At 39.9% G+C, this 22,151-nt stretch overlaps 1 protein-coding gene and 1 long non-coding RNA gene across 28 annotated transcripts in view; one reads left to right on the top strand and one right to left on the bottom strand.

The window, feature by feature from the left end:
* LOC310754793 overlaps positions 1-20,642 on the top strand; it is a 34,900-nt gene extending 14,258 nt beyond the window's left edge. For 2 of the 11 annotated variants that reach the window (XR_014544015.1, XR_014544017.1), the window contains 4 exons: positions 1,484-1,599; positions 2,252-2,347; positions 10,740-10,863; positions 13,798-15,478. This is a non-coding gene — a long non-coding RNA (uncharacterized lncRNA). The other 9 variants (XR_014544020.1, XR_014544022.1, XR_014544016.1 and 6 more) reach the window with 9 other exon arrangements.
* Positions 1-22,151, bottom strand: part of RALGPS1 (Ral GEF with PH domain and SH3 binding motif 1) — a 218,704-nt gene that overhangs the window by 10,655 nt on the left and 185,898 nt on the right. For 5 of the 17 annotated variants that reach the window (XM_083596993.1, XM_083596994.1, XM_083596983.1 and 2 more), the window contains exons 13-16: positions 12,075-12,201; positions 11,057-11,208; positions 9,644-9,695; positions 3,558-3,638 (exon numbers count right to left, since the gene is read on the bottom strand). In XM_083596993.1, coding sequence (XP_083453119.1) covers positions 3,558-3,638; positions 9,644-9,695; positions 11,057-11,208; positions 12,075-12,201 — 412 coding nt within the window. Of the gene's footprint in view, positions 1-3,557; positions 3,639-9,643; positions 9,696-11,056; positions 11,209-12,074; positions 12,202-13,800; positions 16,488-20,074; positions 20,192-22,151 lie in introns of those variants that run through there. The other 12 variants (XM_083596997.1, XM_083596998.1, XM_083596995.1 and 9 more) reach the window with 6 other exon arrangements.

The following is a 22,151-nucleotide window of genomic DNA, read 5'->3' as shown; positions in this document are numbered from 1 at the left end:
TCAACTCTTTGGTGGGAGCAAACAAAATCAAATAATCCAGTGATTAAATTGTTCAAAAATTTACACAGGCCTTGGCTCATGCCATCAATATTGTCCTAAACATTGGCTGCAGACTTTGTAGTTCATGACTAGTATTACAGTAAACATGTTTTAAAAAAGAAATTTAATGTAAGTTTTCCACTGAAGTGCATAAACAAGGACATTAGAAATAACTTCTTGGCATGAACCAGAAAGTAGCCTATGCAGACAATGAAATGGTTGTTTCTGCCCTTCAAAACAGTTTTTTTTAAAGGAAAGTTTTGGCTACATGAGCCCAGGAAGACTAATTTGTATTAATATATAGATTTTTTTTAATAATAATAAAAAAATTGGTAGAACTTTTTCAGATCATGTTACAATATGAACCATACAAGTAATCTGACCTTCTAACATAAAAAACAATGGAAACACATTAACCAGATTATGATAACTGTGGACAGGAAACATGATTCTTTTTCACAACACAGAAGGAATCCTTAAAGAGACTGGTGGAGACAGTGTCAACCAGGAAAGAGACCAACATATGGTAAAGTATGTCCCCCATCATATTGTGAGCTGGTGAAGGTTTAGAGATACGTGGCCAGTGTTGAGCCCATCATTCTTTGTCTTCTGCCATCCAATTAAGTCATTATGACTATTATGAATATAAATAAATAAATTTTATGCACACTTCTTAATAGATTTTTATTTTATTAAACCGTTTATGTATATTTTCCTAATAATGAATGAATGAATGAATAAATAAATAAATAAATAAATAAAGCTGTCATGCTACTGAATGCCAACTAAATGGTTTATGGATGCCAATATACAATGCCAAGTGAACCATAAACCCTACTACGTTATTAAATGAGTGCTAGCAGCCATCACATCCATTACTTAAGTTAGATTCTGGAAGATTTAACAGCAGGGAAATATTGATTGAGTTAGAAGCTTGCCCAGGAGGAATTTCCTACTTAATAAACATTCATTGCCAAGACCACTTCATAGTCCCATATATATAAGGATGTCAAACACAAAAGGACCAATTCAAGCAGAAATATATTTGCTTTCACTTAGTTCTAAGCAAACAGTAGAGTAGCTATTTCAGTCATGGGAAAGACATGACAATAAATACATATAGAACAAGCTAACTTGGGTTCTCTTTGACCTCATCTGCTAAGCCTATATGCAACTGGCTATGCAATTCACAGCTCTGTGCGAACCACCTGGAGATGAGCATGTGTTAACTGCACAAAGGACATGTGCCAAATTCCACAAGCTTGTGAATTAAACTGTGAGTGCTGAATCTGGGACTGGCAGTTGTTTGAACTGTAGCCTATTAATTATTAACATATTTGTATAGATAGTCCACATAACTATTTGTTTCTGCGTGCATTGGTTCAAGGCCATTATCTGAATACTTGTCCTTTTTCTTCTATTTCTCTCTTTCTCTATAAAACAGGAGTCTTCTGCAATTATACTTCGAAGTTGAGCATATATAACACAGCAGATTGAGTGAATTGCTTTGGAAGGAAACTGGTTTTTGTACAGCAAACTGACACCTGCCATTTTTACAAGGTAAGTTTATCTGTTAATGGTGTAACAGAGGGTGAGCTGTTATGACTTGCCACAGTCTGGAGCCTTTGCTGCAAATTAACAAAGAGTCTTGTAAACTGATTATGGCTGAAACACTTATGGGCCAGAGCCCACTTCACAAGATGTTTGGAGTATAATTCTGAGTGTCAAGAGAGAGAAACACCACACTTTTATGTGTAAATAAGCATACCTGCAATATCTCTTAGAAATCTATCTTACCATAGATATTCACTGAGTATCGTAGCAAATGCAGGGTGTATACAAATAGGATTTTTTGGAGAGATTTATCAGAAAGTTACAAATATATAATGAAATGAAAGCAGACAAAATAAGGATTGAAATGGAAAATGCTTGAAAGAGATGATTTAGAAGGCTTGCATATCTGCTCACATCACCTTTGCTAGATTTCCCCCCAAAGGCTGCACCAGAAAGCAAGCCTAGCGAAAAAAATCAGTAATTATGAAGAGGAATAGAAGACAGTATAAGGAAGAATAGAAGAAGCCATGAGAAGGTGCACTATAAAAAACTAATATTTTATTCTGGGTAACGTTAAACAAACTTGTTAGAATGACTGCAAGATAATTTGCGTCAGTGTACTATTTCTTTCCAAGTCACATTTCTTTGCTTCCCACAGATATCAGTTCGATTTGAGGAGTTCTACAGGTGGAACTATGGGACGCAGGTGGCGTTGTGGTCCAAACCACAGAGCCTAGGGCTTGCCGATCAGAAGGTCAGTGGTTCGAATCCCCGCGACGGGGTGAGCTCCCGTTGCTCGGTCCCTGCTCCTCCCAACCTAGCAGTTCGAAAGCACATCAAGTGCAAGTAGATAAATAGGTACCGCTCCGACAGGAAGGTAAACGGCGTTTCTGAGCGCTGCTCTGGTTTGCCAAAAGCGGCTTAGTCATGCTGGCCACATGACCCGGAAGCTGTACGCTGGCTCCCCTGGCTAGTAAAGCAAAATGAGTGCCGCAACCCCAGAGTTGTCCGCAACTGCACCTAACGGTCAGGGGTCCCTTTACCCTTTACCTTTACAGGTGGAACCACAGGTATCAAGTTGTTTAATTACTCTAAAAGAGTTAAGTTGTTCTGCTATTCTTTTGTGTAAGAGGGTACTGAGGCACTTGGATTTTAAACCCCCTCTGTTTATTGAAGGAAATGCATGGTTTTTTAGGAAGTCATCAAACAGCAAACTGAGTTGTGATGAGACTGGAAAAGGAAGCATCAACTTGAAACCCAGTGTAATTCATTACATAATAAGATAACGAAAGTTAAGCATAAGAAAATAGAGCTTCACCACGTGTATGTGTATTATTTAAACCAGAAACTGCTTTTAAAAATGAGAACCTCCCTTTAAATTATGGTATGATCCTATGAAAGCTAAGTTCTGTTCATTTCAATGGGACAGATAAGGTGCAGTGCTTTAATATACATATATTCACACACACTCTTAGGTGGGGCTCTCCGTAAGTTCCCAACCAAGGTTCTTAGCAATTTATTATGGCTTTGCTTCAGCTGTTCTGCAGCATCAAAATGCTCCTAGAATATTCACTGGGCCCCAAGTTAAACATATGCTTAATATGCTTCCATTGAAATCAATGAGGCTTTAAAAGTGTTTAACTTTGTGGTGGTGCCATTAATTACCCTGCATTTCTCAGTATGATAAGGAAGAGGAACAGTCAGCACTTATATGAAGTATATTTATATGCAGTGTGGTATATAAATATGGTGAGGCTTATGAAGGTGAAAGCATATGAATGAACAATCTTCTTACTCCTGGCAACTCTTATGAGAATGGAAGGAAAGTCTTTGCACAGATGGAAGGAAACAATGAAAAAGCTGTTGAAAATAAGCTCTCCTAATTAGCAAGACGAAAACAGACTGAAAATAGAATTAACACCACAGTCTAGGGAGAGACACACCAACCAACCACCTAATTGTACCTGTAGACACAGCTCCGACTTCTGGGAGAATTCCGAATTGGTACCCGCCAGTTGGGCCCCAGCGTGGCGTACAACCGACCCCTGTTTATAAATTTACATGTAAGTTCTTTTCTTATAGTGCAGGTACTGTGGTAACATCCAACAAAACAAAGCATACAAAGAAACATGGGACACACATGTATTTGATGCTCTCAGTAATTGGAGAGGTGTATTTAGTGAAGGGCTGAATGCCCATTAAATAATGCTCATTTTAACACATAGGAACAAAGCAAGTAATGCTGAGCAAAAGAATATGGGGGCAAGAATCAAGTGTCTAAAAAGGAATTCAGAACCGATCTTTGTGATGCTGCTTCCATCTCACTGACTTTTGTAATGTTTATTGATCTTCTGAATGGGAATAAGAGAAGTTTTAGGAAAGTAGGATTTGTCCAATCATATCACAGTGCAAAGCAGAAGAATCTTTAGAAATAAAAACATTAAGGCACCACCATAAGAACAGCTCTAGATGATCAGAACCAGCCAGGAACTGATTGCAGAGCATATGAAGTAATAATGAAGAGTATACTTCTAACCACACAAAGAAGGATACATTTTCAGCATTAATGAATAACATTAGCTAGCTCCAAAAAAAATCAAGGTTTCAGGGATCAGGTGCGGTTGCTCACAAGGAGGCTGAAGCCCTGACATCTCTTTGAAAACATTACTACTGGGGTCATGGATAAAAGTGTTATTTAATGCAATGCTTTGGCCCAGCAAAAAAAAAAAAAAAAACACGTTTGAAGAAAAGATGAAGCAATCTATTTGGGAAGACCGACTTAGTCTAAGGGCCCTGAAGGTTAGCCCCAAGCCTCCCCATCCAGTCATTCCTCCAACTCAGTTGTGATGGCAAAATTTTTGGCTGCTTAGCTGAACCCTACTTAATGAAATTGTGCATGTTTGATTAGGTGAATGGGGCATGTGACTTTTCAGGAACTAAACAAGATCCTTTAATGTTTGAATGTGAAAAGTATGCTATCATGAGCAACTAACTAGCTTCCATAGTCTTCAAACAGTTGTACACCTAAGTTAGTGTGGCACAACAAGCTCTAATGGTATCATTGCACAAGGCATTCCAGTTATTCTGCTAATATGCATACACATGATGCCAAAAATGTGAATCCTTGTTTTTTTCTGGTAGAGTCAGGGGGCAGTCTTCATCCTTTAAGCATGTAACAGCACAATCCCTTAAGGTGGGATTGTGGGATAAAAGAAAATAATTTAAAGACCTCAGAACCCTCTGAAGAATTATCCACCCAAATGCCACAACTGCTAAGGAAAAAGAATTGATTTTACAATATTGGACAGCCTATGTGATTGCCCTGTAAATTTCTTCCAGAGAAAATCTACCCCAGGCAGCAGCCATGATAACTGCCCCCTTAGAGAACGAACTGTAATCACCTGATGAAGGGTGCTTTCCCAGGGAGGGAGATGCCAATTCAATGAAGACCTTCAGACTTTCTAAAAACCAAGGTCTTGCTCAAAAACATGCCCAGGGTCCTAAACACATCCAACCTGTTTTCAGGTTTTCTTGTGCAAAGTTCAGACAGGAAGGCAGAATATGGAACATATGGAACAGTAAGTTGACTTTGGGCAGAAAGGATGGGTTTCTCTCAACACAGTTTGCCAAGATAAAATAAGCCCAAATGTAGGATTTATTTATTTTTTTAATAGCACCCTTAGCTCTAAAACCAATGTGGTGAGGTATTGGCTAAAAATAAAGTTCTGAGAGAATCATGTTCATAATTTCTGATAGGTGGCTTCAGCAGAGCTGACAGAACCCAGCTGAGGTTCTAGTTCAGGAACAGGTTGTCTGCAGACGGATTCATCAGCACTACCCCTTTAAGAAAGTGATTTATGTGTGGATGGCTGCAAAGGTTATCCTTTATACCAGAGATACTGTTGAGAACTGCTAATTGTCTTTTCAAAGTGCTGGTGCTGAGATATTTCTAGTCTGTTCTGTAAAAATTATAGAATGGACTGGATTTATGATTACAGCAGGCTATAAATCTCTCCAGGAAGACTTGTAACTTTGAACAAATGCTTAGATGCCAAAAGAGTTATCAGAGTAGCAAAAACAATTTAGCCACTTTTGCTTAACATCTATGCTGCCAGCTAGAATATATGCAGTTGCTGTTGAAAAAATGGTCTCTGGGACATGATGTTCCAATGTTGTTTCATGGACATTTTGACTAGCTTTGAGAACCAAGGCCTTTTCGACCAGTGGAGTTCAATTGGTATAAATACCACTTTTCTTTCATCTTTCTGAGGAGCATAGGAATCAGGGTGAGAGAAGGAAAAGGCACACAGCTGGCCAGTCTATGTATTCTGATTCCACATACTGGCATTGTGATACAAAGCTTCTGACCTGTCTGTCTGTGGGTCTCCCAAAGGGCTGTGTCACCATTTTGAATATTTGAGTGTTTGGACTCCTGGATGATGGTCCTGCTCAGTCATTCCATACCAGGTTATATATGGCCCAAACAATTACAGTGAAGGTCTCCTTATGGAGAGTGTGTGGCTGAGTAACACCCCCCCCCTTGCATCCCACTGTTATATGTGTTTGCTGAACTAATTGAATAAACACATGGTGACCCATAGGTTTTTCTAGAAGGCCAAAAGAGACAGTATGAAGCTCCAGAAAGTTGATGCTGTGTTGGCTTTCAGACTACTCCAGTTGCCCTGAGCCCCATGTGTGCTCCCCAATCTGACAGAACTGTGTGTGTAGTGATCTTCAGCCAGGTTATGTGGCCAAACTCACCCCTATTCTCTAACAGCCTATTCCCTAACAACCACCTGTCCAGTGACTTCCTCACCCTGCCTAGAATGGGAAACAATCAAATCTGGCAAGTGCTTTCTTCTTGAAAGGAAGGGAGGATGGAATGTAGACAAGACCACTCCACAACATTCTGTAATTGGACTCTCAGTCCCAGGGAGAAGTCCTCAACTTCTTTGTGAAAATTTCCATAGTGGTAGCCTTTTTTTGTCTCTTTCAGCAAAGACAATCAAAAGCTTATAGTAAACTCAGTTCTACTTAGAGTAGACTCACTGGAAGTAATGAACCTAAGTCAGTCATGCATGTTAATTTCAATGGGTCTACTCTGAGTATGAAGAGCAGGGACTATGCTAATCTTCTCTGTATTGCTCCAATTTTAGTTTATGTGCTGCCCAAGCAAGCACAAAAAATATGGAATGGTTCACAAATTTGCATGTTGCTCACATGTGCCCTGTGGTCCATCTGTGTCAGGAATCCAATACCTTCAGGGTTCTTTTGTCATCTCCCTACCTTAAGAATTTGACTGTATCTAACTATCGGCATCTGTTTTCCAAAGCCAGATTAAATGTTTTCTGTTCTGAAGTGCTGAGGGGAAGATTGGCTGGTTTCCCATACTAAGACAGGCTGTGCCCATGTTCCCAGGGTGTTGAATGTATGGAACACATTTTATTGCATTGTAGTCTATATAAACGGGTTAGAAAGCATCTAATCAATCTAATACTAACAGAACAACCGGGAATTGCTGACTCATTTCATGTCAAGGTTCTCCTTGAGGATAAGTTTGATACTACTACACTGGCTGTAGCAAAATTCCTCTCAGAGGCAGTAAAAATCAGAAACCATTATGTATAGGCTGAAACTCCTATGTTGGCTAGCAAGGCCAATTTTACACCTTAATAACTGTTGATATTTACTATTGTTGTACTGTGTATTTTGGGTGTGTAGACCGCAATAAAGCAAGATATGGGAGGATGCGGTGTAATCCAATTAGTTCTTAAGGCATTTACTACCCTTGCTCATTGCCTGAGGGCACCTAGGATTTGTGGTCTGGGCAAGGTTGAAACATGAAACTGCCTTTTAAATGCCTTGCTGGATAGCATCTTTGTAACAGAAATTGGGTATGTGCCTTATCCCCTCTTAAATCAGAGAAAGGCAGGACAGAGCCTGAAGAAACAGTTCTGATTACTCCAGTCTGAAGAATCCACCCTCTGGGCATCTAAAATAACTCGCACTAGTAGCTCTAGTAGCTCCGCTCGAAACCCGTACACCTGCCTAGACCTGAGGCTGGAACGTCCTTTGCTCCCCGGTTTTGATACCAAAACATATGCCTCCAGCTCCAAGCATCAAATTGAAGCAATCTATGAGCTCCTTTCCTGCCCTGGTCATGAGAAACAGGCAGTGGAGGGGAGGGAGAAGCCCGAAGGCACACCACAAAAAAACTTCCCTGTGTTACCTGTAATAGGCTCTACCTAGGATATATCAGTTGGGGAGAGATTTTTTGTGGGGTAGGGGTAGCATGCTTAAATGTTCATCAGACTGTTGAGTTCAAAGAAAATCTAGCTTCTGTGTTGCTAAGCAGGACTGCTCTGGGTGGTTGGGAGCCCTTCAGCAGAAGGAGTCAATCAGCAAGCTGTACCTGACTCCTTACAGTGTGGGAGATTCTGTTTGAGGGGAGAATATCCCTAGCACAAGCGATGTATTTCAGCTACAATGAAGGCATTTCTCAGAGGTGAACATTTCAGTTCTCCTGCCCTTTTTTGCTAAATTTCTGAATAATGGCATGGCCAAAATTTGAGATTTCCTAAAAAATAACAATGTATTATTATTTTTTAGTTCATCAGTTGGAATAATGAATCTGGCTGTGTTGAAGCTGCATAACTTGATTTTGTAATGTGTTCTTGGACACTGTGTCCCTTGTATCAATTTCTTCTATTCCTAGTTTACAACTATCAACACACAGAACTCAGGCAAACAGTTTCAATGGAAGACCAACCCTCTTAAGATTATAAATGACATTTTCTATCCTGACTTCGTTACTCACACAAAAGGCTCTAAACTCAAAAATATAATATTTGCTTTATCTAAGTGCAACTCTCCCTACCTTTGCCAATTTACTGCACTTTAAATAAGGACACATTCAGCAAGAAAAAGAAAACCTGAATTTTATTTCTTGAAATAGGATGTGATATCATGTACAGTATAATAAACAGAAGTACTGTGCACCCAGTAAATATGAAACAAGATGGTGGCCATACCCTCCTTGCACTGAGAGTGTGAAACTACGATCATTGTGCTCCATGAAATATTTCTTGCATCCTCTTTTAATATAGTGCCTGGTGATTGTAGGCATAAGAAATAAGCATCACCCCAGAAAAGGCATAAAAACATATTTTCCCCAGCAGGTGTCAGTGAAAGTATTGATGGAGGTGTGCTCCTGCCACTGTGTGCAGGCGGGAGGGAAGCCCATTCCTAAGGGTGACTGGCAAGATGAGGTACCAGAATCTGTACACTTTACTGGTGACCTTCCAAATGTTGTTTGGAAGGATCAAATCAGCAAAAGAAGGATCATTATGAGAGAGATATTTTCCTGAATAATTTCTAACGCATCATTTTACTACACCTTTTTCCAGTGTGGAAAGGACTCAACAATTTTACTCTTATTTATCTCAAAGCTCTTTTGTTGGAAAATTTTGCAGCTTAGTAAATAAAATTGTGGGACTTCTCAAGGCCACTCAGTCCATTTGCACTAAGGCCTATCAAGTCTGAACTGGACCAGATTTCACCTCTGATATGTGCTAGACAAGGCAGATGTATTTGGCTTAATTTCTTATGAGGAATTAGCTATTCAACATAGTTGAACATGATTTGCTTAATGAAAATGGGGCTGTATTTGTGGCTTTCTAAGAAGGTGTTGTAAGCAGAAAGGGTATGTGGACTCTGGTTTATGACAAAAGCCCAATATTGACAAGTTAGATGTCATGTTTTCTTATTAAGGTAGGTTTGAAAAATGTTTATTTTATAGCTTGATGGGATAATAAGAGCTAAATGTAGTGTAGGAAGCACAAAATATAGGGGATACACACAGTGAATATTTGGAGTGACAGAGCTTCCACCCAACCTCAGAATGGCTGCATTTATGGCCACAATTACCCTGCAGGACCTGATTAATTCCTTGAAGTAAACTGAAACATGGGTTCAGTACATATAAACTACAGTGCAACTAACATCTTATACCATTAATTGAAGGTTATTTATTGGCAAAGAGGACACTCACCTTTCAAGTCCTGAAGAAGGCTCCTCACTAAATTCTGAGCTTTCACTGCTTCCTACAAAACAAAAGGACATAGGGATCTGTTAACAAGAAAAAGTAAATGCAGAAGAAGTCCACTTGCCTTAGGAAACTTCCAGAATACACCACAGAAGCCAGACTTAAGAGGCCAGAGTGAAAGTGATGTAAGAAATTGCTCCTGGGGGAAATGTTACCCTGACCAATGTAGCACTGCAGTTTTCTAGGTATAAAATATTTAAAAATTGTCCTTCAGTTTTTATTATCTTCACACAGCTGCATGTTGTATAGTACCTTCTGATTAACACTGCTACATCAGTGATTAAACATAATCATACCAGCCAAAGAGAAAGCACAAACACCAAATATATGACTGATTTCCCTTTAGTCAAGACACAGGACAGGTAACATGAAGCAGGTGACGGTGCCATGACAAATCAGCCTGATGCCTTACTTCTCCTCATCCTCTTATTACTCAATCAGAGCTTTTTAAACCAGTAATTTCCCATTACATTTACTCAAAGGCAACTTAAAGTTACCAGTGTAACCAATTCATTTGCTTTTCCAAATTTGGACTGTTTGGATTTTCTTTTGTTCAGGTGCTCAGTAAAGCAGCAGCCACCACAGCAACAGAAGATTCCCAAATCCCAGGTTGGTTTCCACTGCAAAGGAACTGCACAACATGACAATGAACTGTGATGGCTGATCAGGCAATAGATGACAATGGCACTTTTTCACATTCAGGTTATTAAGTGATAAGCACAGTGCATCATGCATCCAACGAAGTAGGTTCTTGCAAACGGAAATTCATGCCCTGGGAACCAGCCTCTAAATCAGACAAGTTTTCCTCAGTGTCTAAATCAGAAGAGTTTTTACTCCACTAAAATCCACACTGAAAGGTGCTGGCCATTAAACACCCCTCAAAATAGCTGTTTCTTTCCTAACAGCTGATAATGTATTTTATCTGCAGCCAAAGTTAAACTTTATGCTAAGCTTTGTGAAACACCTTTCCACTTCCTACCGAGACCATTCCTACAAGTAGCTTGTGCTCTCCTGGCTTCAGTAGCATTTCTCTATTTTACAGAAGTGCTGCCACAACTCACAGAAAAAGAACAATACTGAAAAAGAACTGAGTACTCCCTATGACACAGCTGCCACAATCTAGCAAGTTACTTCTTGATAGGAAGACAGAGACAAACAAGAGAGAGGTGAGTCATGTGAGGTTTCTAGGCAAGCAAAAAGCAGATCTTCACTACTTTTAAAATGTTTCTCTCCAAATGACCAATTATTGTTAGTCCTGAAATTATTACCTCCTGATTCTGCATTTCTAGGAGCCTCTCTGAGCTTCAAAGCAGGCAGAGAATCAGTGAGACTTTTGTATCCAAACCATTGAATACTTACCTATGGAAATACCATTGGTGAAAACAGAGTTTAATGTGTTGTTTCTGACAGGACTGTGGGACTCTAGCACACTGTCATCCAGCAGGTGGCGTGGTTTCTCTGTTGGGAACGTTGCGCTTTTACTTTCAACTACACTGAACTGACACATCATACTGGAAAATTGGAAAAGGGGAGGGAAAAAGCAAAATGTTCTTATGTAATCTGATAACATCCATTTATTCCCTGCTTTTTTTTCCACATGGACATCATCTCACTGTATGATGATCATAAATGTCTGCAAGTCCTAAGTGGAAGGTAGCTAATGGGACCTTTAATACGCTCCTCATTGGCTGCCTGATAATCTATTTAAGAAGTGAGGTCAAGCAGCCTGTATACTTAAGTGGTTATTGCCTTAACATAGGATGGGGATCTGGGAGTTTTCAAGTTCTTCCTCCGATGTTTCTACAAAAGTTGCTTGGTTACAGTGTTGCAGGCCATGAGATTCAATAGTCCTGAATTCCTATCCAAGCAAATTCAATGAGATGATGCTGGGCAAGTAATAAGTATTAATTCAAAGATTCCTAACAGTGGTAGAATAAGTAGAATGCTGGAAATCTTATCTGAAAAGCTGATGCTTCCCACTGTGTTGAAACTTCCCAAATCTATCGGTAAAACTTATTTCAGAAAGCCTAGGTGAGGCAGAGGCACAATTTATTTGGCCTGTAAATTGGAAACTAAACAAAAAAAAAATTGGTATATCTGGTGATATACCAACTCCCACAGAGTTTGGGGGTAAGAATGGCACTAGAATTTGTCTAAAAAGGCAGAAAGTCCAGCACTTGCAAGATAAGACAAGGAGGTTCTGAGGTAGATGTTTTACTAGTAATGAGTGTCACTCCTGTAAGATTAGAAAACGGGAGTGGGACCACTGGGAAGAATATTTCTGCTCTCAGTAAGTTTTCAATTGCTGAATTAAACCTTAATGATGTCTGAGTAAACTGTAAGAGCTGAGAAAGATGATGCAGATTGGAACACCCACTTGTTTCCCAGGCTGTGACTCTTCCTGTGTCGTGGTACAGGAGGAGTTGGCAGGCTGGCTGCCACCGAGGCATCAGGACAAGTTGGTCTCCTGCTGAACCTCATAGCTGCTGACACCTCTGACGGACCTACAAAATAGACACCAATTAATGCTAAACTGATGCTGAGAAAAGACATTGCTAGGTGTCATGTTATTTGCTTTTGGAAGAGCTGAATGACCCTGTAGAGACAGATGGAAATTATGTGGGGGGGGAAAGGAAGGAAAGTGGCATCTGCTTAAAGACGACTGTCATTGACCTCAAATGGCAGGTGCTTCCCCAAACACTGCTTCTGGCCTGCTGGAATTACACCATCCATTCCTATTAAGAATCTATCCAATTAAACAAAAATAGCAATTTGTCATCAAAATTATGTGCAAGAATAGTTTTGAGACCAAGCCCCACACAAAAAATACTGGCTTTTCTATTACTTTAATGAGACTTGTCAAAAGCATACATACAGAGCCAGAACAATATGTCGGGCGTAATCTTCAATTTCTAACAAAAACATATGCTTTGAGTTTGGTTTGTAACCCTACCCGTCTGTAAACAGTTTGTTAGTATTGACTTGTAGCATGAGTATCTATGGGAAACGCAAGGATGTTCCATGTAAATCACAGCCAGACAGATGTCAGCTCTGGAACTTTGAGAAGGTCTTTGTGCCAACAAGCTACACATTTTTAGCTAGCACACACGCAAAGCAACAGAGATGAAACAGAGTTATCAAGTTTTTAAGTGGTTTCCTCAAGTTGGCTGAAGATAATTCTCTCTCTGTGTGTGTGTGAGAATGAGTGTGTGTGTGTGAGAGAGAGAGAGAGAGAGAGAGAGGAGAAACAGAATTAGCTATAGGTGGCTGAAGAATTGCTACCAGATGGAAACAAGATTGTCTCAGCTGAGACAACAGGTCCTAAAGCAATAATGTCCAAGGAATGGAAAGAGAGTTCTGCTCCTACATATTATTGACATTTCAGACTCTGCTAAAAAGCTCCACGAAAGGACTGGTTTCTATAGGGGCTTTAGGATTTAGGCAGCTGAGAGGAGAGGGGTAAGGACTGCTTCAAGTCTTCTGCATATCCTACAGTGGAAACAGTACATATATGAAAAAGAGTGAAACCTGGACATAGTGCAATGATGGGATTCACTCTGGCTGACCAAAGCCTGTACATGTGGAACAGGCATGCATGGAATCAACATGTGACAAATATAAATATGGGTTTGATGCTCTTGCTATATGAAAGTGCTATCTGAGTAGGAATTTTTGAATGCTTTAAGTGGCCCAAAATCACATTGGTGGGTTTCAATTTCAGCAGTGATGAAGTGCATCAGAGTAAATATATGTGAACCTTAATCTAAAACTAACATTACTCTGCATTTGGTGAAAACTTGGTTCAGATACGCTAATTGCAGGTAAACCATGCATGAAGCAGGGAAGTTGGGCAAGCATGTTTCCTTAAAAAAAAGTTTGAACTCTGGGATTCATGGCATTGACTACAGTGAACAAAAGAGCAGCAACTCTTTCCCACAGAATAAAGAATGTACTGACAGATGTTGGATGCCACCTAGTGAAAGTAGGGTACTATGCCATACTTATATTCTATGCCCAGTCTCCAGCCTGGAGTTACAGAAATATAGAAGGCATAGATTTCTCGTGGAAACTTACTTTTATTTTCTTTTTATTTCTCAAAGTCCTAGATTTTAGCTGTGCCATTGGTGAAAGCAAACTAAGCAAACCTTCACATCTCCAGGCCTTATATTTGACACAAAATATAAGCAGAAGAATGAAAGGCCTGTTTTGGAAAGGAGGATACAAAACTAGTGTAAGGATCTAAAGTGGATATGGAATGAAACCTCTTGGACATTTCTATGCTACAGTCACTGCAGAAAAAGAAAGTGTATTTTATGTGTTCTTGTTCTCTGTCTTTCACTCACACACACATACACGTGACTGAAGCAGCTTCTTGCATGTCTGCCCTGGTGGATCAATAAGGGTTTGAAGCACTCAGCACTCTAGAAGGGTGAGTCACTTTGGCATTATGCAGTTTCTGAGAAGGCCTTATATTAAAAGGTCAAGAACATTTTCCAAAAATGCAGCTCTGCTCATTTCTTGTCCAGGGGTGTAACCAGAACCACACACTAGAAGTTGTTGCATGAGAAACACTGTCGTGTGTGTGTGTGTGTAGAATTTTGTGTACTAACTGCTGCTTCTCAAAGTTCCATCGGTTCAGTCCTGCAATATAAGCCCTTAGACATTCTACTTCAGTCTTGTTGATACCATTGTAGCAGACTGTCAGTTAAGAGATTATGAATCCATTCTGAAGCCTGTCATGGTGGGAGATATGGGGCTAGTGAGTAGAGTGAGGAGAATTTATCAAAAGATGAGTTCTGGGACAACTTTGTGGTACATTTTCTAAATGTAGCACTTGGTTTCACCAGGATTTTACTAGTCACACTTTAATAAAGGAGAGCATTTCCTCAACCAAAATCTGAGAACACACTTCAACATGATCCCTATCTCTTACATAAGATTGATGACCAGGTGTCTGAAAGTATTGTTTACATCCCATGTGCATAAACAAAAGTGAAAGATTGAAGGAGACCTTCAGGTGCTATTGTGATCTGAATCTATGTTACCAGTGAGTCCCAGCATGCAATGCATACCCATAAACAGTTACGTTGCTAATTTTCTACAAATGAAGGCAGCGATCAGGTCCATTTTTTTGGTATTTTTATTCCACTGCCACACAGGAAAGTATAAAATACGTTAAACATTTGAGTGGTATTGATGCTATACAATTCAGAATACACAGAATAAAAGCAAAACAAACAAACAAATATTCACAGAAAGCCAAGCCCCAAAGGCAACAGAGTGCCACTGCTCCCCATTATTGACAATAATACATCACTGAAAGCAATATCACTTCCACTACAGTATCCTGAGGCCAGTAACTGGTTAACTAACATCTGCTCATTACCTCTGCATGCAAAGCCAGTGCAGCATCCTGTTTTTGTGCAGAAATCAATGGAAGTCAACCCTATGACTTGATTTGATGGCAGTAGGCAAAGAGATGGAGGAGGCAGCTGAACACAGACAAGCTCAGCCTACAACTGCATTATTCAAAACAATGCAGTTAAAACAATGAGCTTCCCGTGGCACCTGAATCAAGGCCCTTAAGTTTTCAACATAGATCAGCTGGTGACTAAACCAGTGGAAACTCAGTGCTGACCCAAAGTAAACAACTAGTTGCACAGTCAAACCCTTTCTATTGTATAAGGGATTAGGTGGTATGATTTGTTGCTTTACTCATAATCCAATTGAAACACTTTGGTTGTTCTTTTTCTTATAAATCAAAATGCTGCTTTTTTTATTTTTAGATCTTTTGAGAAGTTAACCCTGTTCTGGGTTTACCGAAATCTGTTGCTCAACCACAGCAGCAGACCACTCAGTTGAGAAATAAAATTTATTTGCTACATTGTGTAATCTCTGTATTCACACTAATCTCTGTAGCTCCTTTTCAGAGTTACTGGTCTTATTGACAGAAGTTCCAGCTTTTAAATACACGTGAGAGCAAGTAATTTTGGCTGCTTGTTCCCAATAAATGATGTCAACTGCTACCAAATACCCCTCCTGTTTATTAGTTCCCCACCCTATCTACTTCTTGTGCATACTATTAATGTTCATATACCTCCCAATGAAACAAATGATGTCTAGCATGATTTTCCAATCACTTGGCACAGGAATACACATGCTTGGTTTTCATTATTTCTTTACATTATTGTCAAGATGACACTGACATATACACTGAAATAACATACAGAAGGTATTAAAACATTATTACAAACTGTTTGGGGAACTTGAGAAAAGCCCAGCAGAAGCTGACGAGTGCTGTTTAGAAAGCTGTGGCAGGAACATTCGGAAAAGTTGACCACGTAGCTTTAATATCCCCAAGGATCTCACTGTTTTTTCCTTTGCATAATTTTTCCATGAATAATCATTCAAGTGCTATAAACAAATGGTAACTTATGCAATCCTTTATTAGCACATTAAGCCTCCAGAGTGTAAACTTTTAGTTCACTAATTTTGCCCTAATAAAACGAAACAGGAGCTGATAGATCTCAAGCTGATGAAATGACTGAATGGGGAGCCACAAATCTCATAGTTTGAACTGAGTAACAAGCAGAAGACATTTTAAGTTTTTAAAGGAACTTTTGGGTTTGGTGCATAAAAGTGTTATTGATGCTAAGTTGGGTAAAGGTCTACATAGCCTATGTGAAATTTGGCCAGATACTTACCTACTTAATTGCTAATGTAACCATAACTCTGGGCCTGGTTAAGAACCAGGCACAAAACAGACGCTTAAGAAAATCAGAGAAGAAATCTGTCAAACAGAAGAAAAATATAAGCATGTTGTAAAAAGGGTTAAGCCTTTAGCTCTGGCTATTGCAAAATCATAGTTTTCCTTGTTTCAGTGTTTTGCTAAATGCCCACTAAAGTCTATTAAAATGTACAATATGTGGAAAGCCTGCAAGTTACATCTGCTGTGTTGCAGGCACCAAAGAGAGACAAATAAAAGGAACATGTTTGGTGTTTTTTAAAAAATCAAATCAAATCCCTGTTTTGACTCTAACTAGGCAGTTCTGTGAAAGAAGATGCAAAGAGATGACCAATGAAAACAACAGGGAGCCAGGAAGATACATTTTAGACTGCCACAGACAGTCATCGCTGCTTGAGGGACAAATTACATTAAATGCATTTTTAATTAGGAAGCTTAGAAATGGTCACATTTCTTTATTTATAAAAAGAAGGCATAGGGGTCGTAATCTGGATCAGGACTATGGTGCTTCTCCTCCCACCCCAATTTTCCCTTTGGAAATTGTCCCCTTGGACTGCTATTTCATTCTGAAAGTCCCAGTGTGTGCTCTGAAGGCACAGGAAGCTACCACCTTTGCTGATGCTAAGCCAGTCTGGGTTTAGTCAGTGCCTGAATGGAGAGCTCCTGGGGGCCATAGGTATGTTACCTTGGATTCCATGATTGCAGAAATGAGGGGTATAAATGTAAGAAATAAACATTTGAGTTCCATTCTGCCCTCTTTAAAGAATCTTATGGTACAGCATATGAAAGAAGGCACACTGGGTAATAAATCAGTTACAAATGATAGCAAACACCAAAGTAGGCTCAGTAACTTAGAAACATTTCTCCCCTCCATATCTCTACTTTCTTAATATATAGCACCATTAAGGTGGCCACCTATCCACTCTGGTTTCTGAGGGCTGCTAGTTCTGTTACATTTTTTCAGCACGTATCTCTATTGTATATAACGTTATACGGTTTTTTTTTATAGAGATATGTATTGCAGGTAATTCCTGAAGAACGGAGACACCCTGTACCTGTACAGAAGAAGTCCCTTTGTGATATGCGAAGTGCTCCTATACATCTATACATGCTGAAATCTGAAGTGTGATTCTTCTCAAATCTTTAATTTCAAATAACTACAAAGACCTAAGGCTTTAAAAAGTGGATGACATCATTAAATAAAGATCAAGCTATTTCATTATAAATTCCCCAAAGAGATAAATCATTGTTAGTTTACAGAAAGCATTTCCTTCCTAATGTCAATGTCCTTCATGGTTTTGCTCCCATAGGAAAATTTACTTTGTCCAGGGAAAAAATGACAAAATGAAACAGCCTGTTATTGTGCCTCAGTTTAGCCTTGACCAGCTTTAAATATATCCTCTTAAATATGTTGCCCAAACTTCATCTGTTATGTTCTTCTACCAAACACTGGAAAGTGCCTTACTGCTCAAACAAGTGGACATTTATGTGGTAAACAACTAGACAAGTATCACAATAGCATCCCACATGTCACATACATTTAAAAGAAAAATGGTACCTTCATTTATATTTTAAAACAGCTTCATTTTGGCTACAATTGAGCTCTAGCATGATGTAACAAGAGGTGTAATAGCTTAGCAGTTGTATCAGTGTGGCTTACAATCTCCAATTAATATACAACATTCACATTAATGTTCATTAATTGCATGTACGAATGCAAATTTTAAGATTTTTTTTACCAACAAGCAGGACTCAAACACAACAGCATTCTCCCACATGAGATTCCCTGTAACTGGTATTCAAAGGCAGATTGCCTTCAACAATGGAGGCAGAAAATACTCATTGTAGCTAGTAGCCCTTGATAGCTTTATCTTCCATGGATATGCCTAACTGGCTTTCAACACCATCCAAGTTGGTAGCCATCAATACTCTCAAAGTGAATCCCATGGTTTTACTATGCACTATGTGGCGGCGACTGGCAGTGTGTGGTGGAAGCAGGGGGCCATGGGAGTTTATTGGGTTTGGCACCAGGAGAGGGATCCAGTGATTTCTGGGGTTTGGCACCACCCATAAGCTAGAAGCCAGGCCGAGTGGAGGAAGAAGGGTCAGAGTGATCTGAGACAGAGGGAGGCACACAGGATGTGTCGGGAGAGGAGGAAGAGATTGTTCAGGCAAGGGATGGGCCAGCGGACTCCTTGCCATTCCCCACCCCACTGTTTCCTAGTACCAGGAGGGGTTTGAAGAGGGAACAGCAGTGATACCTTTTATGTAGGAGCCGCCTCAGGTTGCACACACCCCATCAAATGAGGGTACATAAGCGGGGGCGGGGGGCAGTGGCGTAGCGTGGGTTGTCAGCACCCGGGGCAAGGCAAGTAATTTGCGCCCCCTAACCCTAACCCCCAGATGTTGCGCCCGGTGCGGCCGGCCCCCCCTGCACCCCCCACGCTACACCACTGGCGGGGGGGGATGGTCTCACTGTTGCTGCAATTACTCCACAGGCACAGACTTGGAGAAAGCACCTATATCCACCACTGCCATACTTGCTCACAAAGAAAAGCAATTTCCACCTCTCCTCTGTTCAGAGCAGAAGGGATGGAGGGTTCCAGTCCAATGAAATCTGGGCATATTTAAGGGGTCATGTTCAAATTAGGGGTGGCTGGACCAGTACAAACAGAATTTGAGCAAGAAAATGAAACAGTCTCTCATGCTTCATGGATTTTTGAAGGGACATTTACTGAGACCTTTTTGGGCAGGCAAACTGGTGCCTGTCATTGCCATGTTGACAGCCCTTGGCTTAGCGAAGGTATAGGTTCAGTCACCAAGGGGAGGGTAGTTGAATACCAGGAGGAACTAAGTTTGCCACCAAGGGTGGGGTGCAAAAGAGGATTCTGAGTTTTTATGTCTGGTGAAGGATTTTAAGTCTTCAGTAATGCTAATAAGTAACTACCGCTGGTGGTGGCACTGCCTTCAGTTGCAGCATGAAGCTTTCTTCACCTGGGCTTAAAGCAGACAAATGAAATTTGTCAATAAATTTGGGAGCAGATAAAAACAATATTCCAAGCCCCCAAACACAGAGAAATAAATCAAATGGGCATCTGTTAAGATTAGGAAACTACTGAAGTTGTACCACTGTCAGCGCCAGAGATGGGAGGAAGGGTTCTGATGGACATTTCATTCCTGTCTCTTTAATGACTACCAGAAAATAAGCTATCAAAGCCATAAGACCAAAATTAAGAACAGGCATGACAATTAGGCACTTCTGGCTTGCAGTAAATGACTTGCTACTAAAACATCCACAACAAAGCTATTTACTAGTATCCAAGGTTACATCTAACACAAACTGCATAACTAAATGTCAGACTAATTGTTTACGTGGAAAACGATGTTTTCCTTTGAATCCAAAATGAAGGAAGTTCCATCCGGATTACGTCACCAGTGTAGTAGCCTGACTGGCCAAAGGAATATAAATGCACAAACATCTTTGCTTATTCTCTCTTTTCATTTTTCTTCTTTTTAACTCTTATATTGCATGTACTCCAGATCTAACAAAGTGCGCTCATTGCAAGCTCGTTCCAGGGTCAGACATATTGAGCATGACTGGGCCAATTTCCACCTCATTACGGTAATGTAATTCCTCTGACTTAAGGGAGTTGCTCTTCTGCATTCACAGTGGGGTAATGGAAACGAGAATGCTCTTGTCGGGAAGTATTATGGGGCCTCAACAGTGATGTGGTTTCACGGAGTTTAGCCTGAAGAAATTGAAGAAACAAAAGGATCTATTTATGGCTGGAGCACTGCCTACTGCCTTGAAAAGAACATGACCTGCTTGACCTAGTCCTTCACCTCTCAAATAAACACTACAGTGTATGTAATGATTGGCCATTTTCTTCTATCCTCCATGATTCTTCCTAGAGACTGTATTGGAAGTTCAAGGGTCAAACAGTGCAAAGACCTAACACACAACAGTCCAGACTATGGAATGCTTCACAGATAATGCTTTACCTATGGTGAGATAATCTCTACAAAGGGAGGGGTGTGTGGAGAGTGTACACTGTCTTTTGGGTTGGATTTTTATTCTAATCACAAGGACATGGATTGTGATGCTGATGCAGACCCTGGCTTCCTGGGTCATGTTTTTGCACCTAAATTAATACTTCTTTCTAAAAATATACAGTAGCCAGTAAATCAATTTTAACTTCATCACTGACATTATTTCTGTGTAAGAAAATAACTTGTGTGAAGTGAGTCTTATATGTACTGTATCCACTAATATGTTTGGTTTCTTAAAATGACACTGATCGTATTGAAATGCATACAGCAAAAATGCAAAGCAGGTTTGCATCAGACCAAAATGCATTACTGAGGAACACGGAAAGCTGCTAGAAACTTAATGGTGAGGTTTTAGGAATAAGGACAATTCTTTAACACTTTTCTACATTTAAGAGCTATCAGATGTTGGGAACATACACAATTTCTGCTCTGTATTACGTTAAAACATTCTCTGGGAAAAATTATTGAAGCACATGTTCCAAAACAATCCGTCTGCTGGCTATGGTGCTCATGTTGGACATCTTTTCGTCTACGTTACAGGAACACAGATGGCTTTTTTCATCATAAGACACTTGATTGGAAAATGTGAACAGTTGAAATATTTTAAATGCTGTCCAAATAGATATTGTCTCCCAGTCCTCATGATTCTGTGGCACCACTAAAGAACTTAAAATGTCCCCATTAGAATTCTACAACTTCTAAAAACGTAGGTACTTTGTACAACCCTGAATTTGAAAGCTTTTTACTACATATAAATGGTACTAATGGGCTAGTTTTACTCTATGGGTAGCATTCAGAATTTAGCATGAATGGTGGCAGCAGAAACAGAAAACCAGCCATCAATATAAAACTACTCTGTTGTGAAAAGTACTTCTGTCTCTTGTCCATCACTTGGTCTGATTTCTGGAAAGCTGGTTGGCAAACAAGCAGACAGCTGGTTTGCTCTGACATGTCAAAGCCAAAATTGTCGGAGAATAAAGCTGTACTGACTGAGTTTCATGTTGTCACAGGACACTTTGCAAGAAAACCACATTTCAATGAAATAATCTTCAGTGGAGTAGGAGCAGGCATTTGCTAAAGATGGGTAGGAACGAACCCTTAATTCTGCAGTCATCAGATGGCCAACATACAAACTTCACTAAAGCAAAGGAATCAAAGAAGCTGCTGCTCACCTGAATGGATTATGATAACTCAGTTCATTAGCACTACAGAACACCCCATGTGTGACCTCAGCACAGACATTTTATTAATAATGATGATAATAATAATGTTATTACTGTACTTTTGTGTGTATAAGATGCTCCCATGTATAAGACAACCCCTATTTTATTTTAACATAAAATTAAGAAATCAGTATTTTAAAAATCAAACAGAATAATTCTGGTGGGAGGTGGCCCAAAGTTTGGATTGCCATATTTCAAGAGGCTTAGCCTGGGCCACCTAGGTCACCCGCATCAGAGTCTGAACCCAAGCCCAGGCCACCTGCGCCAGAGCTCAAACCCCTGTGCATTCACCATCCATGTATAAGACAACCCCCAATTTTTTACTATATTTTTTTTTAGCAAAAAACGTCGTTATTTATACCCTGTCCATCTGGCTGGGTTGAACCAACCACTCTGAGCAGCTTCCAAAGCACATAAAAACAAAATAAAACACCAG

The sequence above is a fragment of the Podarcis filfolensis genome (assembly GCF_964270895.1).
Source record: "Podarcis filfolensis genome assembly, chromosome: Z".
Classification (NCBI taxonomy): Eukaryota; Metazoa; Chordata; class Lepidosauria; order Squamata; family Lacertidae; genus Podarcis; species Podarcis filfolensis.
This window is presented reverse-complemented; position numbering and strand designations above follow the sequence as displayed.